Source organism: Neophocaena asiaeorientalis, unplaced genomic scaffold (assembly GCF_003031525.2).
Source record: "Neophocaena asiaeorientalis asiaeorientalis breed wild unplaced genomic scaffold, Neophocaena_asiaeorientalis_V1.1 scaffold108, whole genome shotgun sequence".
In the NCBI taxonomy this organism is placed as follows: domain Eukaryota; kingdom Metazoa; phylum Chordata; class Mammalia; order Artiodactyla; family Phocoenidae; genus Neophocaena; species Neophocaena asiaeorientalis.
In genome coordinates this window covers 3,183,619-3,204,742 of record NW_020173770.1, presented here as the reverse complement: position 1 = coordinate 3,204,742, position 21,124 = coordinate 3,183,619, and the positions used below count along the sequence as shown (strand labels likewise).

At 47.7% G+C, this 21,124-nt stretch overlaps 1 protein-coding gene across 2 annotated transcripts in view; it reads left to right on the top strand.

Annotated features, from left to right (window-relative positions):
* The window catches only part of DOCK1 (dedicator of cytokinesis 1), a 463,294-nt gene that overhangs the window by 399,794 nt on the left and 42,376 nt on the right, over positions 1-21,124 (top strand). For both annotated transcript variants that reach the window (XM_024751569.1, XM_024751568.1), the window contains exons 35-37: positions 503-622; positions 15,818-15,907; positions 16,777-16,881. In XM_024751569.1, coding sequence (XP_024607337.1) covers positions 503-622; positions 15,818-15,907; positions 16,777-16,881 — 315 coding nt within the window. The remainder of the gene's footprint in view (positions 1-502; positions 623-15,817; positions 15,908-16,776; positions 16,882-21,124) is intronic.

Genomic DNA, 21,124 nt, shown 5'->3' with positions numbered 1-21,124 from the left:
ACATGCCTAGAGCTGAAGATCCCAAGACGCCTCCCTGTCTGTAAGCGGCTTTCCTTACGACCTGTAAGTGGAATCCATGTGCCTTCTGCTGTTGATTAAAATGTTGAGCAAAACAGGACTGAGGCCGCCGCCCAGGGATGCCCCACTTGAGGCAGCCACAGATCACCCGGTTCCTCATTCTTCTGGAAGGTTCCAAGGCATCCCGGGCAAGCTGACAGTTCTGTGCTGTCCAGAACCTGCCGGGTTTCTCTTCTGTGTGAATGTAGACCCAGCTTTGCCTTCTTCTTTCTTTCACTCGTCTTGAAGCCTCTGCACAGAGGTTCTGCCCTCAATTCCAGACCCGGCAGCCTGATGGCAGCAGCTCCAACGACCCCCGGAATCATGGCCCGAGCGCCCACTCTGAATTCAGGGCTTACTGTGTGCATTCTGACCTGACGGTAGGGAAACGGTAGCCCTGGCCGTGCCCTCACCTGGCACTGCTTACGCTTTGCTTTTGCCTCAGTGGTCGGAGGACGTGTGCGCGGCCCACCTCACCCAGCGGGACGGGTACCAGGCGACGACACAGGGACAGCTGAAAGAGCGGCTCTACCAGGAAATCATCCACTACTTCGACAAAGGCAAGGTAAAAAAAAAAAAATGCAGATTTTCTGGTGTTTTCCTCTGTGTGTGCACCTTCTTGCAGCGTTGTAAACACATTTTTTAACACATGGTGTTTGTGGTACCAGAAATTTGTTACAGATTGTGTATCTGAAGGTTTTATGCAGGGCCCTCCCGCTGGCGCTTCGAAGTAGAAATCCTACCAAAAATAAAAATCAGTCGCCCTTTTGTAGATGCTCTGCTGAAAGTTAGAACTGAAAAGCACAAGTATTTTCATAGTCCTTGCCAGAGAGAATCCAGGCTGGGACACTGATTTGGGGGAATTTCTGGCTACGTTAGAGCTAATGCTTTCCTTTGACAGTTTGCATTTTTCTGTTGTCACCAAAATATTAATCCCATGGCAAGACCAATATCACTCATGTTGGTGGCCTCTCCATTAACTGGCTCAAACAAAATTATTTAATCTGTTGACTTCTACTAAAAGGAAACCTGCCATCATTTTAATCAGCCAGTAATAGGTCTCATCACTGTAGTTCATGTGATTCAGATAAATAGTAACTATTAATAAAAAAGGGGGGGCTTCCCTGGTGGCGCAGTGGTTGAGAGTCCGCCTGCCGATGCAGGGGACGCGGGTTCGTGCCCCGGTCCTGGAAGATGCCACATGCCGCTGAGCGGCTGGGCCCGTGAGCCGTGGCCGCTGAGCCTGCACGTCCGGAGCCTGTGCTCCACAACGGGAGAGGCCACAACAGTGACAGGCCCGCGTACCGCAAAAAAAAAAAGTGGGGGGAGGGCTTCTTCAGTTAAGAAGTTTTTAAAATCTGCCACCAAAGTGGCTTCTAAGCTCATTCTGTGCCTTCCTCGGGATTCTTAACTCATCTCGGTTACCAGCCTTTTTTTTTTTTTTTTTTTTTACCTTGAGAAGAGTTACCAGAGAATTCCACGACGGTACCTGTATTTGTTTCTTAGGGCTGCGGTAACATAGGCCCACCCACTGGGCAGGAATCTGTTCTCTCAGAGTTCTGGAGGCTATAAAACCAAAGTCAGCGTGTCGGCAGGGCCGTGCTCTCTGAGAGAGAATGATTTAAGGGGAGAATCTGCTTCCTGCCTCTCAGTGTCTGGTGATGCCGGCAGTCCTTGGCTTGTAGATACATCACTCCAGTTTCTGCCTCCGTATTCGTGTGGCTTTTTCCCTGTGTGTCACTGTGTCCAAATCTTCCTCTTCTAAGAGCACCGATTATTGGATTTAGGGCCCACGCCATCCAGTGTGACCTCATCTTAACTTGATTACGCCCAAAGACCCTGTTTCTAAATAAGGTCACATTCACAGATACCAAGGGTTAGGACTTCAACATATCTTTTGGTGGGGGGACCCAGTTCTACTCCCAGCAGCACCCATCTCGGGAAAGGATGATGGCTGACCCTTTTTGTGGTTGTCGACATAAATCAAACCCTTTTGAAGAGATCATGTGTGTTTTATTTATTCCCTGGGGTCCTTGACGTGGGACAAAAATCAAAATGTTCAGAATAGCATGAGGATTGGCCAGAGGCCACTTGGAAATGGTCTGTGAATTATACCTGGTCCTATAGCAAAGCAGAATATATTTCTTCATAGAAATGAGATGGTTTCACAATTAAGGCCAACTGCTAAAATTTTATTAGCTTAGCCAGGGGAATTCTGTTTCTCGACAGACTGCTAAAAAAGTGGAGCCATTCCTTCCCCCAGTGGCTTTCTGGCTTATTATGTTTTTGAGAAGGGTAATCAGGTGTTACGGAAGGGGCAGAACAGGAGGTGGGACCCCAGAGCGGCCCAGAAAGCCTGAGGGCCAGAGGTCCTTGGGGCTGAAAGAGTGTGTGCCTTCACTGATAGTCATTGTGGGTTCTCACATCCTCTGACAGCGCTGGCCCCGAGATCTCTCCCACCACATCTCAGCTCTCCTCCCTCCCTCACTCCTTAAATTCTGGCCACACCACCCCTTCTGGGTCCTCATCCACCCCAGCCCTTCCTGCCTCTTCCTGGCAGGCCTCTGCTGCTCCTAACCTTGGCTCATTTGTCCTCATCCAGCTTAATGTCACCTCTGCTCCGATGCCCACAGTGGCCTCTTCTTTTCCCGTATAGCACTTAACCACAATTTGCAACAGTAGATTTGCACGTGTATTTCTTTAGCGAGTCTCCCGTAGGCCATGAGCTCTGTGAAGATAGAGGCCACACACGTGCAATCCCTCACAAGACATGTAACTCTCAGACAGAGCCGGGCATGTAACACAGGGGCGTTTGTTAGATGAACAAAGAAATCAGTGAAAGAATGCAGGAACAAATGAGTGAATACTCAGTGTTTCAGGGTGATTTCGGACAGATGAGAGGTGCTCATGGACAGCAGGACAGCTGGCCTTCAATAAATAATAAATTCAGGAACCAAGTGGGTTTGGTTTTGGTTTTAGCCAGAGTAGCCTCATACGGAGGGAAAGCAATGAACGTGTTCAGTTTAGCACAGTGCTTCTCAACCAGGACCCTTTCAGGTCATCATACCTGGGGGTGTGGATATGACTGGCGTCAAGTGGGTCAAGGTCAGGGATGCCGCTCAACATCCTACACGGCGGACAGCCCTTGCCACACAGAACTATCCAGCCCAGAATGTCAGTAGTGGCCAGGTTGAGAAATCCTGGTTTCAAAAAAAAGCTAATTCAAGTGATAAGGCACTACAGGCAGAAAGAGAAAGGGGCTGAAGGAATGTTCTCACGTGTTTCTGTGTTTTGGAGGAGACAGAAGGATGGCTCTAGTAAAGTGAGCACTTAGCTCACCTGGAGTCAGGAAGGTTCAACTTGATTGAACTTGTTAATCAAAACTGAGGAGAATCGTCTCCACAGCAGCTGTTAGAGGCGTACTGGCAAAAGAGACTGAAAAGCCATTTTTGAAGGCCCATAACTTCTGCACGAGAACGTTAAAAAGAAACGGAAGTGCGCGCATCTTTCTGAGGCTAACATGAGGGTGAGGGAGAAAATTTCATCAAACAAAATTTCAAGTACCTGGATGATGAGCCGCGAAGCAAAAAAAAAAAAAAAAAAAAATCGTTTTAACATCAACGAGCATTAAATTTCCTGGGGAAAAACTAACAGAAGGAAGTAAGTATCCATCTTCTGTATTAGCTGGGATGGGCTGGAATCTGCTGGGGTTCCAACCTCTCACCGTCTCAGTGGTGCCACACAGCCCGGGTTGATTTCTCACTTCTGCTGCCGGTCCATCCTCACTGCTGGGGGCCCAGGTGAGCGCAGGTCCCAACACAAAGGAATGCAGCCTCAGAGGGACAGCGAGTCACTGCCCGGCCCCTACACACTCGGCCCAGAAATGACACATGCGTTTGTGCTCGTGTCATTGACTAAAGGAGATCACGCGGCCACAATGAGCTTCAGTGGGTGGGGAAGTGCCCGGAAGGGAAGGCAATGTACGTAGCGCCTACATCTACCAGATAAACCAGGTAAACTACCAGGACGTTGAATCGGACAAGCGAGGCTGGGTTCTAACCTAGGGCTCTCAGGGCACGTGGAAATTACCTAAGTATATGTGTGTCCTAAAAAGGTAATACTCCCTCTAACCCCCCAGTTGCAGAGCTTCCCACAGCTGGACGTGTGAGAATAGCGCTATCTCCAGAAACTGGTGCCGGGCCAGCTCCGCCGTAGTTGAATTTCTTCCTCAGGTTAGGGAGGGGTTGGGAACGACGTGACCGGGCTGAGCAGTGCAGGGGCGGGCAGCTGCACCTGAAAACTGGTTCCAGCTCCCTGTGGCCAGGACGCCCGAAGTCTCAGCAGGTGGGGAGTCGGGGCGGCAGGAGGTCACAGCAGAAGGAAAATTTGCTTCTTCATGCCAGATTTAGAATCACATTCATTTAGGAAACAGGACCGAGACCTGGTCTTATTATACCTGCCAGGTGTTGGGTATATGCGGTGATTTGGGAAAGAGCATCCTTCGTGCCTTCTCTGGAATAAGACAATGGCTGAGGTCGTTGCTGCAGATTCAGAACTTGACCTTGGGAAGGACTAGATGCACACATTTCTGTGCTCTGTGCCCAGACTGAAGTTTTGTTTTTTGGGTTTTTTTAATTGAAATATAGTTGATTTACAGTGTTGTATTAGTTACAGGTGTACAGCAAAGTGATTCAGTTTTATATATATATGTGTGTATGTATATGTGTGTGTGTGTATATATGTCTATTCTTTTTCAGATTCTCTTCCATTATAGGTTATTATAAGATACTGAGTAGAGTTCCCTGTGCTATACAGTGGGTCCTTGTTGGTTATCTATTTTATATATAGCAGTGTGTACACGTTAATCCCAAACTCCTAATTTATTCCCCCCCCTTCCCCTTTGGTAACCATAAATTTTTTTCCTATGTCTGTGAGTCTGTTTTGTAAATAACTTTATTTGTATCATTTTCATAGATTCTACATATAAGTGAGATCGTATGCTATCTGTCTTTCCCTGTCTAGCTGACTTCACTTAGTATGATAATCTCTAGGTCCATCCACGTTGCTGCAAATGGCATTATTTCATTCTGGTTTTTGGCTGTGTGCTATTCCATTGTGTTTATATACCACATCTCCTTTATCCATACTCATCTGTCGATTCTTGGGGGGAAAATTATCTTGAAATGGGTGATAGTTGGCAAGTGATTCAGCCCATGGGAATTTGAAGGAAGGCTGCTCACTGTGGGGTCCTCTGGGTAGAGGTGCCCAGGGAGCCAGCCCTCCTATGATGGGGGGCTCCGACCTGAGCTGTCTGCTATGAGAGTCACAGGACCCATGCAGCCATGAGCACCTGAAACATGGCCAGTCCAATCTGAGACGCGCCATCAGTGCAGAACAGCACTGGATTTCTAAGGCTCAGCGTGAACAAGAGACTGTTGTTATGAGCTGAATTGTGTCCACCAGAAATTCGTGTGTTGATGCCCTAATCCGAGTACCTCGGAAGGTGACTATTTGGAGGTAGGGCCTGATCCAATATGACTGAACTCCATATAAGAAGAGGAGATTAGGACAAAGACACACACTGAACAAGGACTAGGTGAGGACACAGGGTGGGGATTTGTCTCACAAGCCAAGGAGAGAGGCCTCAGAGGAAAGCATCCTTCTGACAACTCGGCCTTGACTTCTCGCCTCCAGAACTGTAAGGAAATAAATTTGTTTAAGGCGTCCAATCTTTGGAACTTTGTTATGGCAGCCTGTCAGACATCTCATTAATTTTGTGTTATTGATTCCATTTGAAAGAATACTTCAGGTATAGTAAATATTACTAAAATTAATTCCACTTTTTTTTAAGAGTTTGCTCACTTTTAAAGCTTTTTTCTTTTTTTTAATAAATTTATTTATTTTTGGCTGCGTTGGGTCTTCATTGCTGCGCGTGGGCTTTCTCTAGTTGCTGCGAGCGGGGGCTATTCTTCATTGCGGTGCGCGGGCTTCTCATTGCGGTGGCTTCTCTTGTTGCGGAGCACGGGCCCTAGGTGTGTGGGCTTCAGTAGTTGTGGCACGCGGGCTTATTAGTTGCTCCGCGGTATGTGGGATCCTCCCAGACCAGGGATCGAACCTGAGTCCCCTGCATTGGCAGGCGGATTCTTAACCACCGTGCCACCAGGTCCCTAATTGCACTTTTTAAAATGTGGCTACTAGAAAAACTGTTCATGTATCTTGACTGATGGTTCCATTGGACACTGCTGCTCTGAGCCAAAGACTTTGCTTTTGTTGAGAACGGTGTCTGCCAGCACATCCATCCACAGGCTGCTGGTAGATCGAAGCTTTACTGCATGTCCTTTGGAATCATCACAGGCAGCGGCCTTGCTTACGTGCTTGTTGGGATATATTCCTTACACTAAATGAATATTTTGAAAAACTGAAATAAATCTAAGAGAATTAGGAAATGGGAACTGAAGCCAGGAGATAATAGAATGTATGTCAGTAGAATGTATGTCAGAATGACAAGGGGAAGCATGATCACAAGCACCAAAATTGGATTTTTTTTTCTTGTGACCCAGCGTCATTTCTGTAATTTGAAATAAGTGTCCAGAGTACGGTTGTTCTTAGCATTAGGGGATTTGGAGGGATGGGCATGCGAGGGGCTCTTTTATGAACAGAAGATCCTCTGAATGAAATACAGACAAGGCATGGTAGGCAGCGAAGGAAAGAGTAGAAACAGAGGCAGTTATGAAGATAAACCATAAGAAATCAGGAAGAAGCAACATAGCTTTGTTGGAGCAAGATGGAGTTTTCTGGTACTTACGTATTTTATTTTCAAAATTTAGAATTATGCCTCTCAGTTGTTTTCTTCTGTGCTTAGACCAAAGTCTATTATAATCTTATTATTAGTTTCCCAAACTCTTAAGGATGAGTCACGTTTTCTCACTGTGATTTGTGTGTCCAAGTGCCTTCAGGGATGAGTGTCACCGACCGACTAGCTCTAAGGTCTGCACCTTCTTGGCCAGGTTCTACCTGGGACACTGCTGAACAATGTGGGTCTCTGAGCAGAAATCAGCTCCTCCGGCGTGTTTTCCTCACGAGCTCTCAGCCTCCCTGGACTCCCAGTCCAAGATGCATCGCCCACATCCACCCCTGCCATCTGCTCCCCGGGCCACCATTCTGGGCTCTAACAAAGTGGCCATGGTATCATAGCTTGGATGGCTCCAAGGATGCCCAAACCTCAAGGTCCCCCAACTTCCTCTACAGGCAGATGCAGGCTTCTACCTGGCAGGTGAGGCCCCTTACGGCAGGGCTCTGCCCATGTATCTGCCCTCTCGTCACCCACTGCATCTTGCCTCTTTCTGAACATGCTTTTTGATTCCCAGCCCCGGGACCTTCTGTGATCTCCCCCGGATGGGAACGGCCCCTTCTCACCTGCCGTCTCTTGTGGTGACTCCTTCCCACCTCCTACACATGTTTTCTTGCTGTCTCCACCTTGGAGCCTTTCCTGCCCCCCATGCAGAGAGAGTCCTGTCTCTGGGCTCTCCCTTCCCTGGCCAGGAGCTATTTCTATGTATCCTGTATCCCCTCCTTTGAGTATCTCACACGTTAATGGTCCCCTGAGTCCCCTGGGGATCTTGTTAAAATGCAGATTCTGGGAACCTCCCTGGCGGTCCAGTGGTTAAGACTCTGCGCTTCACTGCGGGGGCGCAGGTTTGATCCCTGGTCGGGGAGCTAAGAACCCACGCGCTGCTGGTTCGTCCAAAGGAAAACAAATGCAGGTTCTGATTCACTAGGTCTTGGGAGGGGCCTGAGGCTCTGCATTTCTAAGCAGCTCCCAGTAATGGCAATGGAACTGGGCCAGGGTCCACCCCTGGGTCACCAGGTCCTGCTTTGACTGGAGCTCCTTGGGGACAGGGCAGGCTGTGTTTGACACTTGTGTTTGTCCCTCTTCGGGAGCCCTGTGCTGCACCCAGACTGGGTATTCAGTCACTTTTTTTAAGTAGACTATTTTTTAATAGCAGTTTTTAGGTTCACAGCAAAATTGAGCAGCAGATATGGAGAGTTCCCATGTACCCCTGCCCCCGCCCCGACATGTGCAGCCTCTCCCACTGTTAACAGTGCCATTTTTATTGAATTAAGCACATTCTGGCCAATGCTTGAGCAAATACTGGAAAAGGCCACCATCACTCAGACATTCCACAGAGTTCCTAACATGGGGCTTTTTTTTTTGCGGTACGCGGGCCTCTCACTATTGCGGCCTCTCCCGTTGCGGAGCACAGGCTCCGGACGCGCAGGCTCAGCGGCCATGGCTCACGGGCCCAGCCGCTCCGCGGCATGTAGGATCTTCCCGGGCGGACTCTCAGCCACTACGCCACCAGGGAAGCCCACATGGGGCTTATTTGTCTCACGTGTGTGGTCTGGCCTCCTGACGCAGACTCTGAGCCCCGGAAACGTCTGAAGGGCATCCCCCCGCCCCCCACTCCTGCCCGGCAGCCCCAGGGGCAGACCCCTGTCCTCATTCCAGAGGTGCCGCTCTTGGGACTGTGCCTTTTCCGCAGGCTCGTTTCCCAAGCCTGATGCTGACTTGGCTTACGTCCTGCCTTCATTACAGAAGTTGTGGATGGAACAAAGACAGATTCTCCCAAGACCCGGGCCGGCTTTTCCTGCCTGGACTCCCGACAGAACCCAAGGCAGATTTGTGTCCTGGAAACCGTGAGCGCAGGCCCTTAAAGGAGCAGGTTCCCACCCCATCCCTTGGACGCCAGCACCTGCGGGGACACCCCAGGGCGCCCGCCAGAAACTGGGGTCAGACTGTATTAAAAGTCTGTCTGCCTTTGTACTCTGAAAGCAGCAACGCTGAATGGATTTTCTTCTCCTTCATATTGGACACTCCGGTTTTTGAATTATGTTCTGTTCTCTTTCTGTATTGCTTCTTCACAAAAATCATTCTTTTATTTTTGCTTTTCCACCGTTTAAAGGGGTTCTGAATGTCTTTCAGCCCAGCTTTTGGTCTTTTCATCTGTTTCTTTCTCTCCAAAAAACGTCATTTCCATCTGTTTCCCTTTTCATTCTTTTGCACTTCTTCCTTCCTGGGCTAATAATTACTCCTTGCTCCTCTTCCTTTCTCTTTTTACCACCTGTTTTTGCATCTCCGGAAAGCCCGCTGTCGGCTTTTATCGTGGCAGTCGAGCATTCTGTCCTGAAGATGCTCTGAATTGTCTGTCTTACTGTGTTTGGTTGAGGCCTAGTAATTTTCAGTAAAGCCCTTAGTTCAAGCACTGCACTGAAAATTGCCAGGCTTCTCTATGGAGGGTGTGTCTAAAGTAGAAGCCCTGCTCTCAGGAAAATGTAGTCAGAGTGAGGGAGCCAGTATTAACCAGCATTAACCTCCTCGAAAGCCAGGAAGCAGCCTGGTAGCGTCAGCAAAGGGGGCACATAGCCGACAGCCCATGTGATGTCTGAAGCTCTGGGATTCTTTTCAGCTGGAGCTCTGTCTTCTTTTCCCTTAAAATAACCTCGTCTTGACGAAGATTGCACTTTGCCTTGTGCCCAAGTCAAAAGAGGAGGCATCTTGCATCATCTCACGAACTAAAAATAGGGGTTTGGAAGCAGGTTTCCACTTTTGATGAAATGGTTGGATTTCTTTTCTAAGTATTGGGGGTGACATTTTCTCATCCTCTGAGTTTCCTTTTAAAAACACAGCTGTCATTGAGAGGAATTACAGGTGCGAGCATCATATCACCCTCTTCTTGGTTTGTTCTCAGCATTTCCAGAATTTTCAAAAATCCTGACATTTGCCAGAATCTGTTCAATTAGCAAGAATTTGGCTGCAGTGCTCAGAGATCATGTGTTAATTATGATTCGCCCCCAAAAAAGAGCGATTTATGATCAGAGCATGAGAAAATCAAGGTTTAGAGTCGGTAACAACTCTGCTGCCCCACACCCCGCCCTGCAGGACCCCTCACACGTGTTTCCACCACCCAGCCTCCTGGGTGCCAGGTGCCACCTGCACCCATGAATTACGGGGTGCAGGGGGGCGGGAGGGCAAAGGCCCACCTCGAGGCATGAGCAGGTAAATACCAAAACCCTCCTCTGGTCTGTTGCACTGGTAGGCGCTGAGTCAACCTACCTAACAGGTATGGGAATGATTCCCTCTTCTGAGGAGAAAGGGGAGACTTCCTTGTCCCTGAGAAGGTGACATGTAAACTGGGTCTTGAAGAATGAGACAGAGCTTGCCAGATGATGGCTGGGAGGGCAGGGATTCCAAAGACTGGGAATCACACTGGTCAAGACCAGGGCTCCCGAAGACATCTCGCTTTTCTGGAGAAGCCGAGAAGCCTGTCTCTCGGGGGCGGCGAGGAAGGGGTCCTGGGAGACACAGATGCAGAGAACTTGGGAGCCAGTCTGTCCATGGCCTTGTTTGTCTCCTGAAGATTTGACTTACCCCATAAGGCACAAGAGCCAATGAGATTTTATGAACATAGGCAAGGATGCCTTTATTTTCCTCTTTTCAGGGAGTGATTTTGGCTCCAAGGTGACAGAAGCCCTGGGGGTGGAGGGGGCTGGAGCAGTGGTCCAGGCCTGACCTGTGGTGGCCCAGGGAAAGGTGGTGGCAGCGGGGATGAGGAGAGGAGGGTGACAGCTCCAGAGACTTGAAGTCAGCTGATCACACAGTGTCTCTCAAATGGGGTCAATGTCAGATGTGTGAACGCCCAGAGGAGCCGGGTACCAGGCTGGCTCAGACACCGGGAGCAGAACAAGCCTCACGTGGCTGCAGAGCTGTCAGGGAAGTGACTTCTGATCAGTCCAGGGAGGTTTTACTTCCTTCCAGGCGGTTCGAGCCGCTCCGAGTGATTAGGCTCCATTCCCTCACGTGTGAATTCTTTTTCAAAGTAATTGATTTTCCAGCTAGTGATAGCCAGGCTGTGTGGTGCAGCTTTGACCCCGTCACACCCTCGTCCACGGGTCTGCATCTGTCCCTCCTGCCCCAGGGACAGCCCTCCGTGAACATGTCCAAGGCCGCGGCTCCCCCACTCAGCCCGGGATCCCCCACCCCATCCACGACATCACTCTGGCCCGTCCGCCCTCTCCCTGATAAGCACCACTGTTTTCCTCTCCACTGGCTAATACACACTTGCCTACAACCGTGCCGTGATTTCTCCCATCCTTAAAAAAATTCTTTCTCGTTCTGACTGCCCTCGCCAGCTACTGCCTGTTTCTCTTCTTTCTCCAGTCCTCCTTCAAGAGCTGTGTGTACACTTCCTGTTCCTTCTCTGTTCTCCCTGAACCCACCCCCATCACAGGTGCCCAGTAATTATCTACAGAATGAGGGGATGAGTGACAGGATGTGTCCCTTCTCCTTCCAATCAAACCACCAAGGAAAAGGCAATGGTATCTTTCGCTGTCTGGTTTAGGCTTTCTAAGGGCTTGCAGAACTACAGATGCCCTGGCTTAAAGAAAAAGGAAAAAATCCTTTTTTTTAGGGGGAAAAAAAAAAAGTTATGCCTTCTCCATGTTTCCCCCGGGGCATTAAAACTGAGCAAACCATTTTCCATTTGGACTAATAAAAAATTGCTGTGGGGAAAAAAGGAATGTGATTTCAATGGTCAGTAATTCTTGAGTACCTGACTGCACCACAAGGCAGGATTTGTCTTCAGAGTCGGTGTAAGAACCTTTCCAGCAAGGCTTCCTAAGTCCAGCCCAAGTCCCAGATCCCACTGGGTTTCCTGCCCTACCAGAGGGCAGCCAGCCCATCTGACCCCCTTTCTCAGGCTCTGGCTCTGTCATGTGTGCGCTCAGAGAGAGGGTGGCGTCGTTACTGCACGGTTGGGCAGCTTTGATGCAGAGCACAGAGCAAATGCTCCATTGCAGGGGCTGGGAGAGCAGGGCCTGACTCACTCTCAGAAATGTCTTCAGAAAATGTCCAGCCTTTGCTCAGATTAGTGGAGATCAGCTGAGAACCGCAGGAGGACCCAGGATGCAGCTTGGCTCAGGGAGAGATGGGGAGGCCTAGAGAGAGTGGAGGTGCCCATAAGAAGTCTCCATTCTGTAAGAAGAGGTTGCAGCAGCGCCGGGACTGGCTGGGTCTCCTCTCGGCTGGACCACACTCCTTGGAGTCGCCATCCAGACTTATGACACACGTCTTTCCTGGGGAATCCAGCCCGTCATCATCAAGGGACTGGAAAGAGATTCTCACTCACGTCATTCCTGCAGTGAAGCACTCACTGGCCAGGGCATAAGGCTAGTTCTGGGCCACATGGGTCCCCTCCAGTGCTGAGGGCCCTGAAACAGTGCTCTGGAATCTTCCACAGCATTGGCTCTTCATCCATTTCCTGTGCAGGGCACTGGAAATTTAGAGGGTGATTGAATATGACTCTTTTCCCAACAGCTGCCTGGAAAGCCAGATGAATTTTAGAATGACTGCAATAAGAGCATCCCATAAAACATCTTCACTGGTGAGGGACTTAGCTAGTTAGCGGGTTAAACCGCGGTTGCACACCAGCATCCCGGTGAGTCATCACTGGCCTGAATTTATTTGTAAAGGGTGTTTGTCCAGGCTGCCATCTTGGTTTTCATCCGCTGCCTCCCTAATCCTGTTAGATCAACGTTGTCGTTCTACCCAACTGGTCACTCGTCAACCTCACAGTTCTCCGTAGGAAAGCGATCGCTGAGATGTGCTCTGCAGCCACTTCAGTCTTGGAACTAACGAAGGAATTTCATCAGAAAAAAAAAAGTTTTCTGTTCATGACACTTGCAGAAATGGGACTTCCTGGAAGCGAAAGGTTCAGAAAGAAAAGGTGATCATCTCAAGAGAATGTAGCTGAGATCATCTGATAATAAGAGGAGGTGGGAAGAGTGTGCTCTGTGTTGGCAGTAAACGAACAAGGCCAAGGATGCTGTAAGATGGACTAAGGATTTCAAATCAGAAAGTAAAGCGGAGCGTTGCTAGGGTGCTTTTTCATTTGGGGCTGTGGTAAACCTCATCTGCCTACTGCATGTCTAAGAATGGAGCCAGGGTAGGGCATTCAATCACACAGGCTAAAGCGATTCTTCCACCGAGATAATCTAAATCTCGATCATATTGAACCTGTTTTCTCTCTGGCACGGAAATATTTTCCAAGGTATTCACACGGGAAATATGAGCAGCCCACACTCTGTAGAGCCCTAGCCAATTAAAAGCAGATGAAAATCTCCTTAATGCAGAATCCTTTAAAACATTCCGGGGTGAGGGGGGTGGAGAGGGGAATGTATGTTTATAGAAAATCTGATAAAGAACACAACTGTGTAACCTCTGGGTGAGTGGGATAAGATATTTATTCAAGACATATTTCTTTTAAAAACAATTACTTTTGATAGTTTAAAGCATCTCATCCGTCATTTAGGATAAAAATAGATTAAGCAGTGAATTAGAAGCCCTAAGATTCTAGGCAGCTAGGAGAGTGGTGTATTAGCTTGCGGAAAACTAAAGAAAAATCAATCGAGTGAATGAGACCTACAACTAAAGGTAATGATTTCTTTGAAATGGAAATGTACTAAGGGAGGAATTGGTCACTGGAGCTTAAAAGAAACATTCCAAGTGGAGAAGCTCCCTCTTCCTAGAAATACAAGCTTAGGCTCTGCCAAAGGACATGAGCTGGAGCAACAGATGAAGATATTCAAAGATGCCAAGCTTCAGCAGGATGAAGGAGACAGGGTTTCTTGGGAAGAGAAGTGTGTGGTTCTAGGAAGAGCATCTCAGCCACTTTCTCTCTTCCCTGGCTGCTGGTCCTAACTCTGAAATCTTTTTCTACTCTGGGCTTATTTTTAATACTTTCAAAGTATTAAAATGCAATTTCAGAATAGCTTTTTCTCCTCAGAAATAGAAGATGGTTTATTTAAGTAGCAGCTGTGTAAAGAGCATTTTAAGTCTATTGGGTGATTCAGTAATAAGTAAGGTCCTTGATAGTGTGTTTCTACTAAGAAAAGGCAAAGACTGGCAGGCAGGTGAGGGTTCAGTGCCAAGGGTATGCCAGTTATGGGACCCGGCTCCCTGTGTTCTCAGTGAGAGCCTGGAGTTAGGGACTAGCTTATCATCCTTTAAAACCCATTCCAGGAGGAGGGGGTGCAGGGCAGCTGGAAGTACTGGCACATGGTCATTGTTATGGGCTCAACGTTTGCATCCCTCCAAAATTCATATGTTAAAACCCTAACCACCATGTGCTGATATTTGGAAGTGAGGCTTTGGGAAGGTAATTAATGTTTATATTGGGTCATGATTAGGGTGGGGGCCCCCCATGATGGGATTAGTGCCCTTATAAGAAGAGGAAGAGAAAGATCTCTCCTAAGGCCACGTGAGCATACAGTAAGAAGGTGCCTGTCTATGAGTCAGGAGGCGAACGCTTACCAAGAACTGAATCTGCCTACACCTTGATCTTGGACTTCCCAGCCTCCAGAACTGTGAGAAGGAAATACCTGTTGTATGGGATTTTGTTATAGCACCTCCAGCTAAGTCATTGAGAGCAAGAACTTCAGAAAAAGACCAAGCTGGGGCGAGTACACCGCACTGTGTGCCCTTGGGCAGGTAACTTACCTGTCTGATCCCCAACTTCCTTATCTGCCAACCAGGTGTAATAAAGATACCCACCTGACAAGGCGAAGGACTTTAACAAGACAATGCAGGTGGCATCTCGCTGGAGGTAGAATAAGCTTGCAGTCACTGCCCTAACAGTGCTACCACTTTGTGGGGATGGTTCCAGTGGAGAAGTGAGCGATTCATGTCTGGGGACCCAGTATGTGGGGTGGTGTGACACTTTCCTGATTCTAAGTGAGTAACCTTCATTTCTGTTTGAGAAACATTGTTGAGCAGGTCCTGGGCTCCATACGGTCCAGAGGTTTTGATAATGCTCAGGCCCTGCCCTCAAGGGGCTTATAGTCCCTGAGGAGGAATGACAAAGGAGCATTCCACTTTCAGTACATTACCCAAAGTTTTTTTAGTAGGGGAATCCTGGGTCTTGTAGGAGTACAGAGGAGGAGGGTGGGTGGCACCCAGGAAAGCTTTCTGGAGGAGATAGTTCCTCCATATTTTCCATGTTCTTTTCAAGTAAACCACTGTATTTTATTTTTCCCAAGGAAAACAAGGGAAATTCAGGCCTACCGCATGTATCAATAAATTAATCCACATGTGTCAAAAGTTTATCAGCATTTTAATAAATGTTACCTGATTGAGAAACCCACTTTTAAACCATTACCATAAAAAATTCTTCCTTTCGAAACGATGGCAGATTTTACATCCTGACGGTATCTGCAAACATAACATGAACTTCTTGCAAGCCTTAATTTAGATTTGAAATAGATCCTTGTCTTTCTGACCACTGACACATAGAGCTTATTAAATGGGATGATTTGGGAAAGTAGCAAATTCAGGCCTGTGATTTCTACGCAAACGCTCCTCTCAGCCTCGCCCTGTGGTTTCCTTTCTGAGCTCCACGGCTGCTCCGACAGATGGACGTCAGTGGCCAGCAGCAGGCGAGGCAGGACTGGCCGGCCGACTGCTCCGACCGGGGGCAGTGGCCAGCATGATTGATGAGCCAGTAGCTGACCAGTTCGGTCAACTGATGCCCGAGCCAAAGGCCATGAGCCTCTAGAAAATATCTGTATTTTTCCAATGCTTTCAGATTAAGCGAGTGTATTTCCAGCTTGTTTCATCATGAACGGTTGTGTTGCGGCATATTACTCTTTGACCACAGGATTCAGGTCTGAGTTTCTCTTTCCCTTGTTGCTTTCTTTTCCCTCACAGATGTGGGAAGAGGCCATCGCCCTGGGCAAGGAACTGGCTGAACAGTATGAAAACGAGATATTTGATTATGAACAACTTAGCGAATTGCTGGTAGGTCTTTTTTTCTCTTTAAATGAACAGGCAATCTCAGCTTGTTCTTCTGGAATTTTTCTTTTCCTTTGAATGTTGGGATTCTCCTTCATTTCGTCCAGGAGGACACTTGATTTGTTTGCTGGTTGATTCTGGCCCACGAGTATTCACTTTTTATTCCCCAGTGAGCTTTTTCTGGCCCACGAGTATTCACTTTTTTTCCCCAGTGAGCTTTTGTAACCAAACTCTAAGACGCCTCTGAACGATTTATATGTGAACAACTGCTGAGTCTAGGTGTACGTTGGTCTTGATGGCCCAAAGGTCTCCAGGAGTCTCCACTCGTTTAAAACTGTGAGCCTGTCCACAAGAGGGGGACGGATGGAGGCTAGCCTAGACCTTTCTCCTGCCACAGAAGCTGTCAGTTTCTAACTACTGCTTTCTCTGCTGTATAATTTTTGTATTCAGCAGATCGACTTATGATGTTGTGATGTGTATCATGAATGTGGAACAGAATTCTGCCCTCTTAAATTCTCTTGAAATGTATCCCATTATCTGACTGATACCTTTTTTTTAAAAATCCTGAAGATCAGACATTTAATCAGAAGAAAAACCATCTCTCTGGCACCTCTTTGGTTATTAAAACACCTATAAATCACAACTGGTTGCTGAATTTGGCTTTTTGGTCAAATTCCCCTGCTGAATGTTGGAGGATGAGTGAGGAGTACTGTCAAAGCTTCGTGGTGAGATTAAATCCAATGCCTGCATCAGCACCGCTCCCCCACCTTCTCCCCCTCTCACCCACTAGAACTGCCAAAGCTGGAAGAATCCAGATGCATGGATGTTCAACTACTCCATTCAAACCTGAAATGCATTTCCTTTCTTCCTTTCAGAAAAAACAGGCTCAATTTTATGAAAACATCGTCAAGGTGATAAGACCCAAGCCTGACTATTTTGCCGTCGGTTACTACGGACAAGGATTCCCCACGTTCCTTCGGGTAACTTTGGATTCTGTTTTAATTGGGTCAGGATTGCTCCCTGGGCAGCGAGCTTCTTCCCTTTCCGAGGAAGAATTTGGACTTTACATCCGAAGTCCGACTCTTTGTATTATTTTAACAGCTCTGTGCTTGACTTAGGGTGCCAGAGAGGGGCTGATCGTATTTTTTGATTGCATGTAAACTTTCCATCTCATTTTTCCCAAATAGAACTCCTGTTCAGCGATTTATCTATATTTTTTAAATTATGGTTGGGGACTTCCCTGGTGGTCCAGTGGTGAGGACTCCGCACTTTCACTGCCAGGGGCCCAGGTTCAATCCCTCGTCAGGGAACTAGGATCCCACAAGCCACGTGGCCTGGCCAAGAGGAAAAAAAAAAAATTCTGTAAGATATACATGCAAAACATAAAATTTACCCTCTTGAGGTGCATCATTCAATGGCATTAAGTCTATTCAGTTTGTTGTGCAAGTATTCCCACCATCCATCTCCTGATCTTTTTCATCTTCCCGAACTAGAACTCTTATCCCATTAAACAATAATTCCCCCTTCTCCCCTCCTCCCCAGACCCTGGCAACCACGCTTTTACTTTCTGTCTCAGAATTTGCCTGTTCTAGGGACCTCATTTAAGTGGAATAATACAAAGTTTGTCCTTTTGTGTCTGGCTCACTTCCCTGAGCATCAGGTCTGCAAGGCTTATCCATGTGGTAGCGTGTATGAGAACTCCATTCCTTTTTATGGACGAGTAATATTCCATCGGACTGATGTACCGCATTTTGTTTATCCATCCGTCCTTTGATAGGCTTTGGGTTGTTTTGCCTATTATGAATAACACTGCGATGAACGTGAGTATTTTTAATTATATGAGAAACTGGGAATGGATTCCCAGTGCTGGAAACTCAGAATCATACTCCATTTCTGAGACAGGCATGTGCTCTTTGACACATGATGGAAGGAATACTGTGATCACCAGCCAAGTCACCCCGTGATCATGAGGCCAGAAACTGTGTAAATGAATGCTGCCCAACCTACGAGTAGAATTGTTAAAGTTTCTCAAAAACGCATTCTTGGATGCCATTGACCGTGATTTCCTGTCATTTCTTATGACCTTTTTTTTTTAATGTCACCTGGTTTTCTCTTATCCTGGGAGACCATGCGTGATCCTTCTGGTTTTAGAGAAGCAGGAGCTCTCTGCCTAGGGCGCACCTGTCTGGGGCAGTTAGATCCAGTTGGGAGATTTCTGTAGCCCCAGAGGTGTGTTCCTTTGGCCCTGGTGTTTCTGATCCCACAGGAGGCCCTGATAGTATAAGATGTCCCTTCACGCTGGCACCAGCAGGGAGGACTTACTTGGTGAGGACCTGTCATTCTGTATAGGACCTTCAGCAAGTGGCCCTCGCAGGGCTGACCAGCTCCAGAAGGTGTGCCCTGTTAGTTGATATGCTCACGCAGGGTCCTGGCTGGGTGCCTGGGGCATCTGGCCTGTCCCTGTCACTGCTGGTCAGTCTCTCCTTAACACTGACACCTTCATCGTGCAGCTGTGGCATCTAAGATAGTGGTTAGGGAGGATTTTGAAATTAACTTTAAGTAAAAAACCAATCCAAAGGGGATAATGAGCCTGGAGTTGAAGTCACCTACTGTTGCTCAAGGTTTTAATTAATGTAGGTGAATCTGTACATATGCCTCCGTGTGTGTATGTCTCTAAGAAAGACTGAGAGGGAGGGACAGGCCCTAAATCACAGCTGACCTGTGCTGTGCTGGGTGTAGAGTGTGTGTGTGGCCCTCCTTGGACAGTGCTGTAATTTAAGGCCTCTACGGCTCTGTCCTGGTGTCCTGAGCTGGCAGCAGGGCGGGGTGAGCATTTTGCAGCCCCCAAGCCAACTGATGCCAGGGTTGTCCTGGGAGGTCACATGAGATCCGTGCTCCAGGGACCGTGCTGGGTCACCTGCCCATCACAAGGACAAAATGCAGAGTACGAATAACGAGTTTAACGGGCTTGATTAATATGGAACTGACTTGACCCCCACCCCCGAATAATTCTGTGGGGCTATAGCAATACGTTCATTACGCTTCCCAGATTACCTGTCGGGGCTCCATCTGACAATGACATTAGCAGTTACAAGAAAGTGGGTGGGATGTTTGTGTACTTCATTCAGTGCTGGGAGCACAGCCTCTGAGAACTGACTCGCTGCCCCCTCTGCTTTGTTTTGCTTTAAGCATTGATCGCATTGGGCTTTTTTGCATTTGTATGAATATTTATGATTCTTACAAGGAATAAATATCTTTGACTACTTGTACGTTTCCCTCCTGTTTTCAGGCTTGAAAGGACCACTTCAAAATGCAAAGTAATTGACGTTTCTAGAAAATGTTATTAGTGTGTCCATCTATAACTCACTAGTGTTTTCTATCAAAGCCTTCGTATACGTTTTTAGTATTATGTCTTCCTCCTAGGGTAAAGCATAATAAATGCATGCTAGTTTCGCAGTAGCCTGTTATACATTAAATCACCCTGAATTTCTGAAATGTTTGGCTTTTTATAGCCCTGCACGTGCCCATACTGTGTATTTATATTTGTATTTCTAATTAAGACTACATAGTACTTTGGTTTCTGCTTCAGATTGTTTTTTTAAAGAAAGAGCACATTCTTCTCCTGTAATGAGTACTTTAAGACATACCTAAGCACAAAGTGAAAAAAACAGGGGCTCTGATTTTGTGAAAATTCATTAATTAGACAGATTTCAATTTGGCTTTGAGCTGAGGCTCTAGGATGCATCTGTTTGTGTATCTTCTCTTCCCCTTTCTCCCCACCTCTCCCCCTCTTGCACTCTGGCATCCGTCCAGGGTCAGGGCAGATAACAGGGCTGCCCCTAACTCATGACCGGCTGGCCTGGACCCTCTTGCCCAGGGTCCCTGATGAAACAGCAACCAAGTCCAAGGGGGAGAAGCACGAGCCCCCAGCCTCCTGTTTCTCGGGTTCTGTGGGTTCTGCTCATCGCAACAAGGAGAACCTTGGGGCAGCTTTCATTGATGTTGAGACAGCCCTAAGATGGGGCAAGAAGATGGGTGGGGGGAGGGGGAGGGCTTCAAGAACCAGCTGCAGCACCACACCACCCACTGACACCTTTCTGTGATTCAGTTGCCACTCAGAACACACTTGTTGAATCTCTGAAGGTATGGAGGCCGGTGCCGTCTTGGAATCAGAACGTTCCTGACACACATATTTACAGAGTCAGGAGACAGGTCTCAGTGAGACAGCCTGAGTAGAGAGGAATGCTTACCTACGTATCATCCTCCCTCGAGGTCGCCCAGCCCCGCCACCCAAAACAGCCCCCAGGTGCACTCTCCAGACTTTGTGGAGGTGACAGAAGTGGCATTTGAGAGGGACAGCCTCCAGCCTTCAGGAGGAACACTCTGCATGCTCTGCCCCGTCGTCCGTTGATGGCTCGTTGTGCACACGGCCACTGTAAACGTTCCAGGAGCGGAGTCCGGCCACCACCTGCACCGTCTCAGCACCAGGGGAGGCCCAGAGCCTTGGGTGCCTCTGCTTTGGTCTGGACCCTCTTCCCTCTGGTTCTGCTCATCTCTTGGCTGTGACCCATAGGAGCCAGCTTGGAAAGTCGTGCTCAGGCTCTGAGGCCCCACCTTAATCTCAGGCTCTCTTGAATTCTTTTTTTTTTTTAATTTTAATTTAATTTTATTTATTTTTTTATACAGCAGGTTCTTATTAGTTATCCATTTTATACATATTAGTGTATATATGTCAATCCCAATCTCCCTATTCATCCCACCACCACCACCACCCCCGCCACTATCCCCCCTTGGTGTCCATACGTTTGTTCTCTACATCTCTGTCTCACTTTCTGCCCTGCATACCGGTTCATCTGTACCATTTTGCAGGGTTCCACATACGTGCATTAATATACGATATTTGTTTTTCTCTTTCTGACTTACTTCACTCTGTATGACAGTCTCTAGAGCCATCCACGTCTCTAAAAATGACCCAATTTCGTTCCTTTTTATGGCTGAGTAATATTCCATTGTATATATGTACACATCTTCTTTATCCATTTGTCTGTTGATGGGCATTTAGGTTGCTTCCATGACCTGCCTATTGTAAATAGTGCTGCAATGAGCATTGGGGTGCATGTGTCTTTTTGAATTATGGTTTTCTCTGGGTACATGCCCAGGAGTGGGATTGCTGGGTTGTATGGTAGTTCTCTTTTTAGTTTTTTAAGGAGCCTCCATACTGTT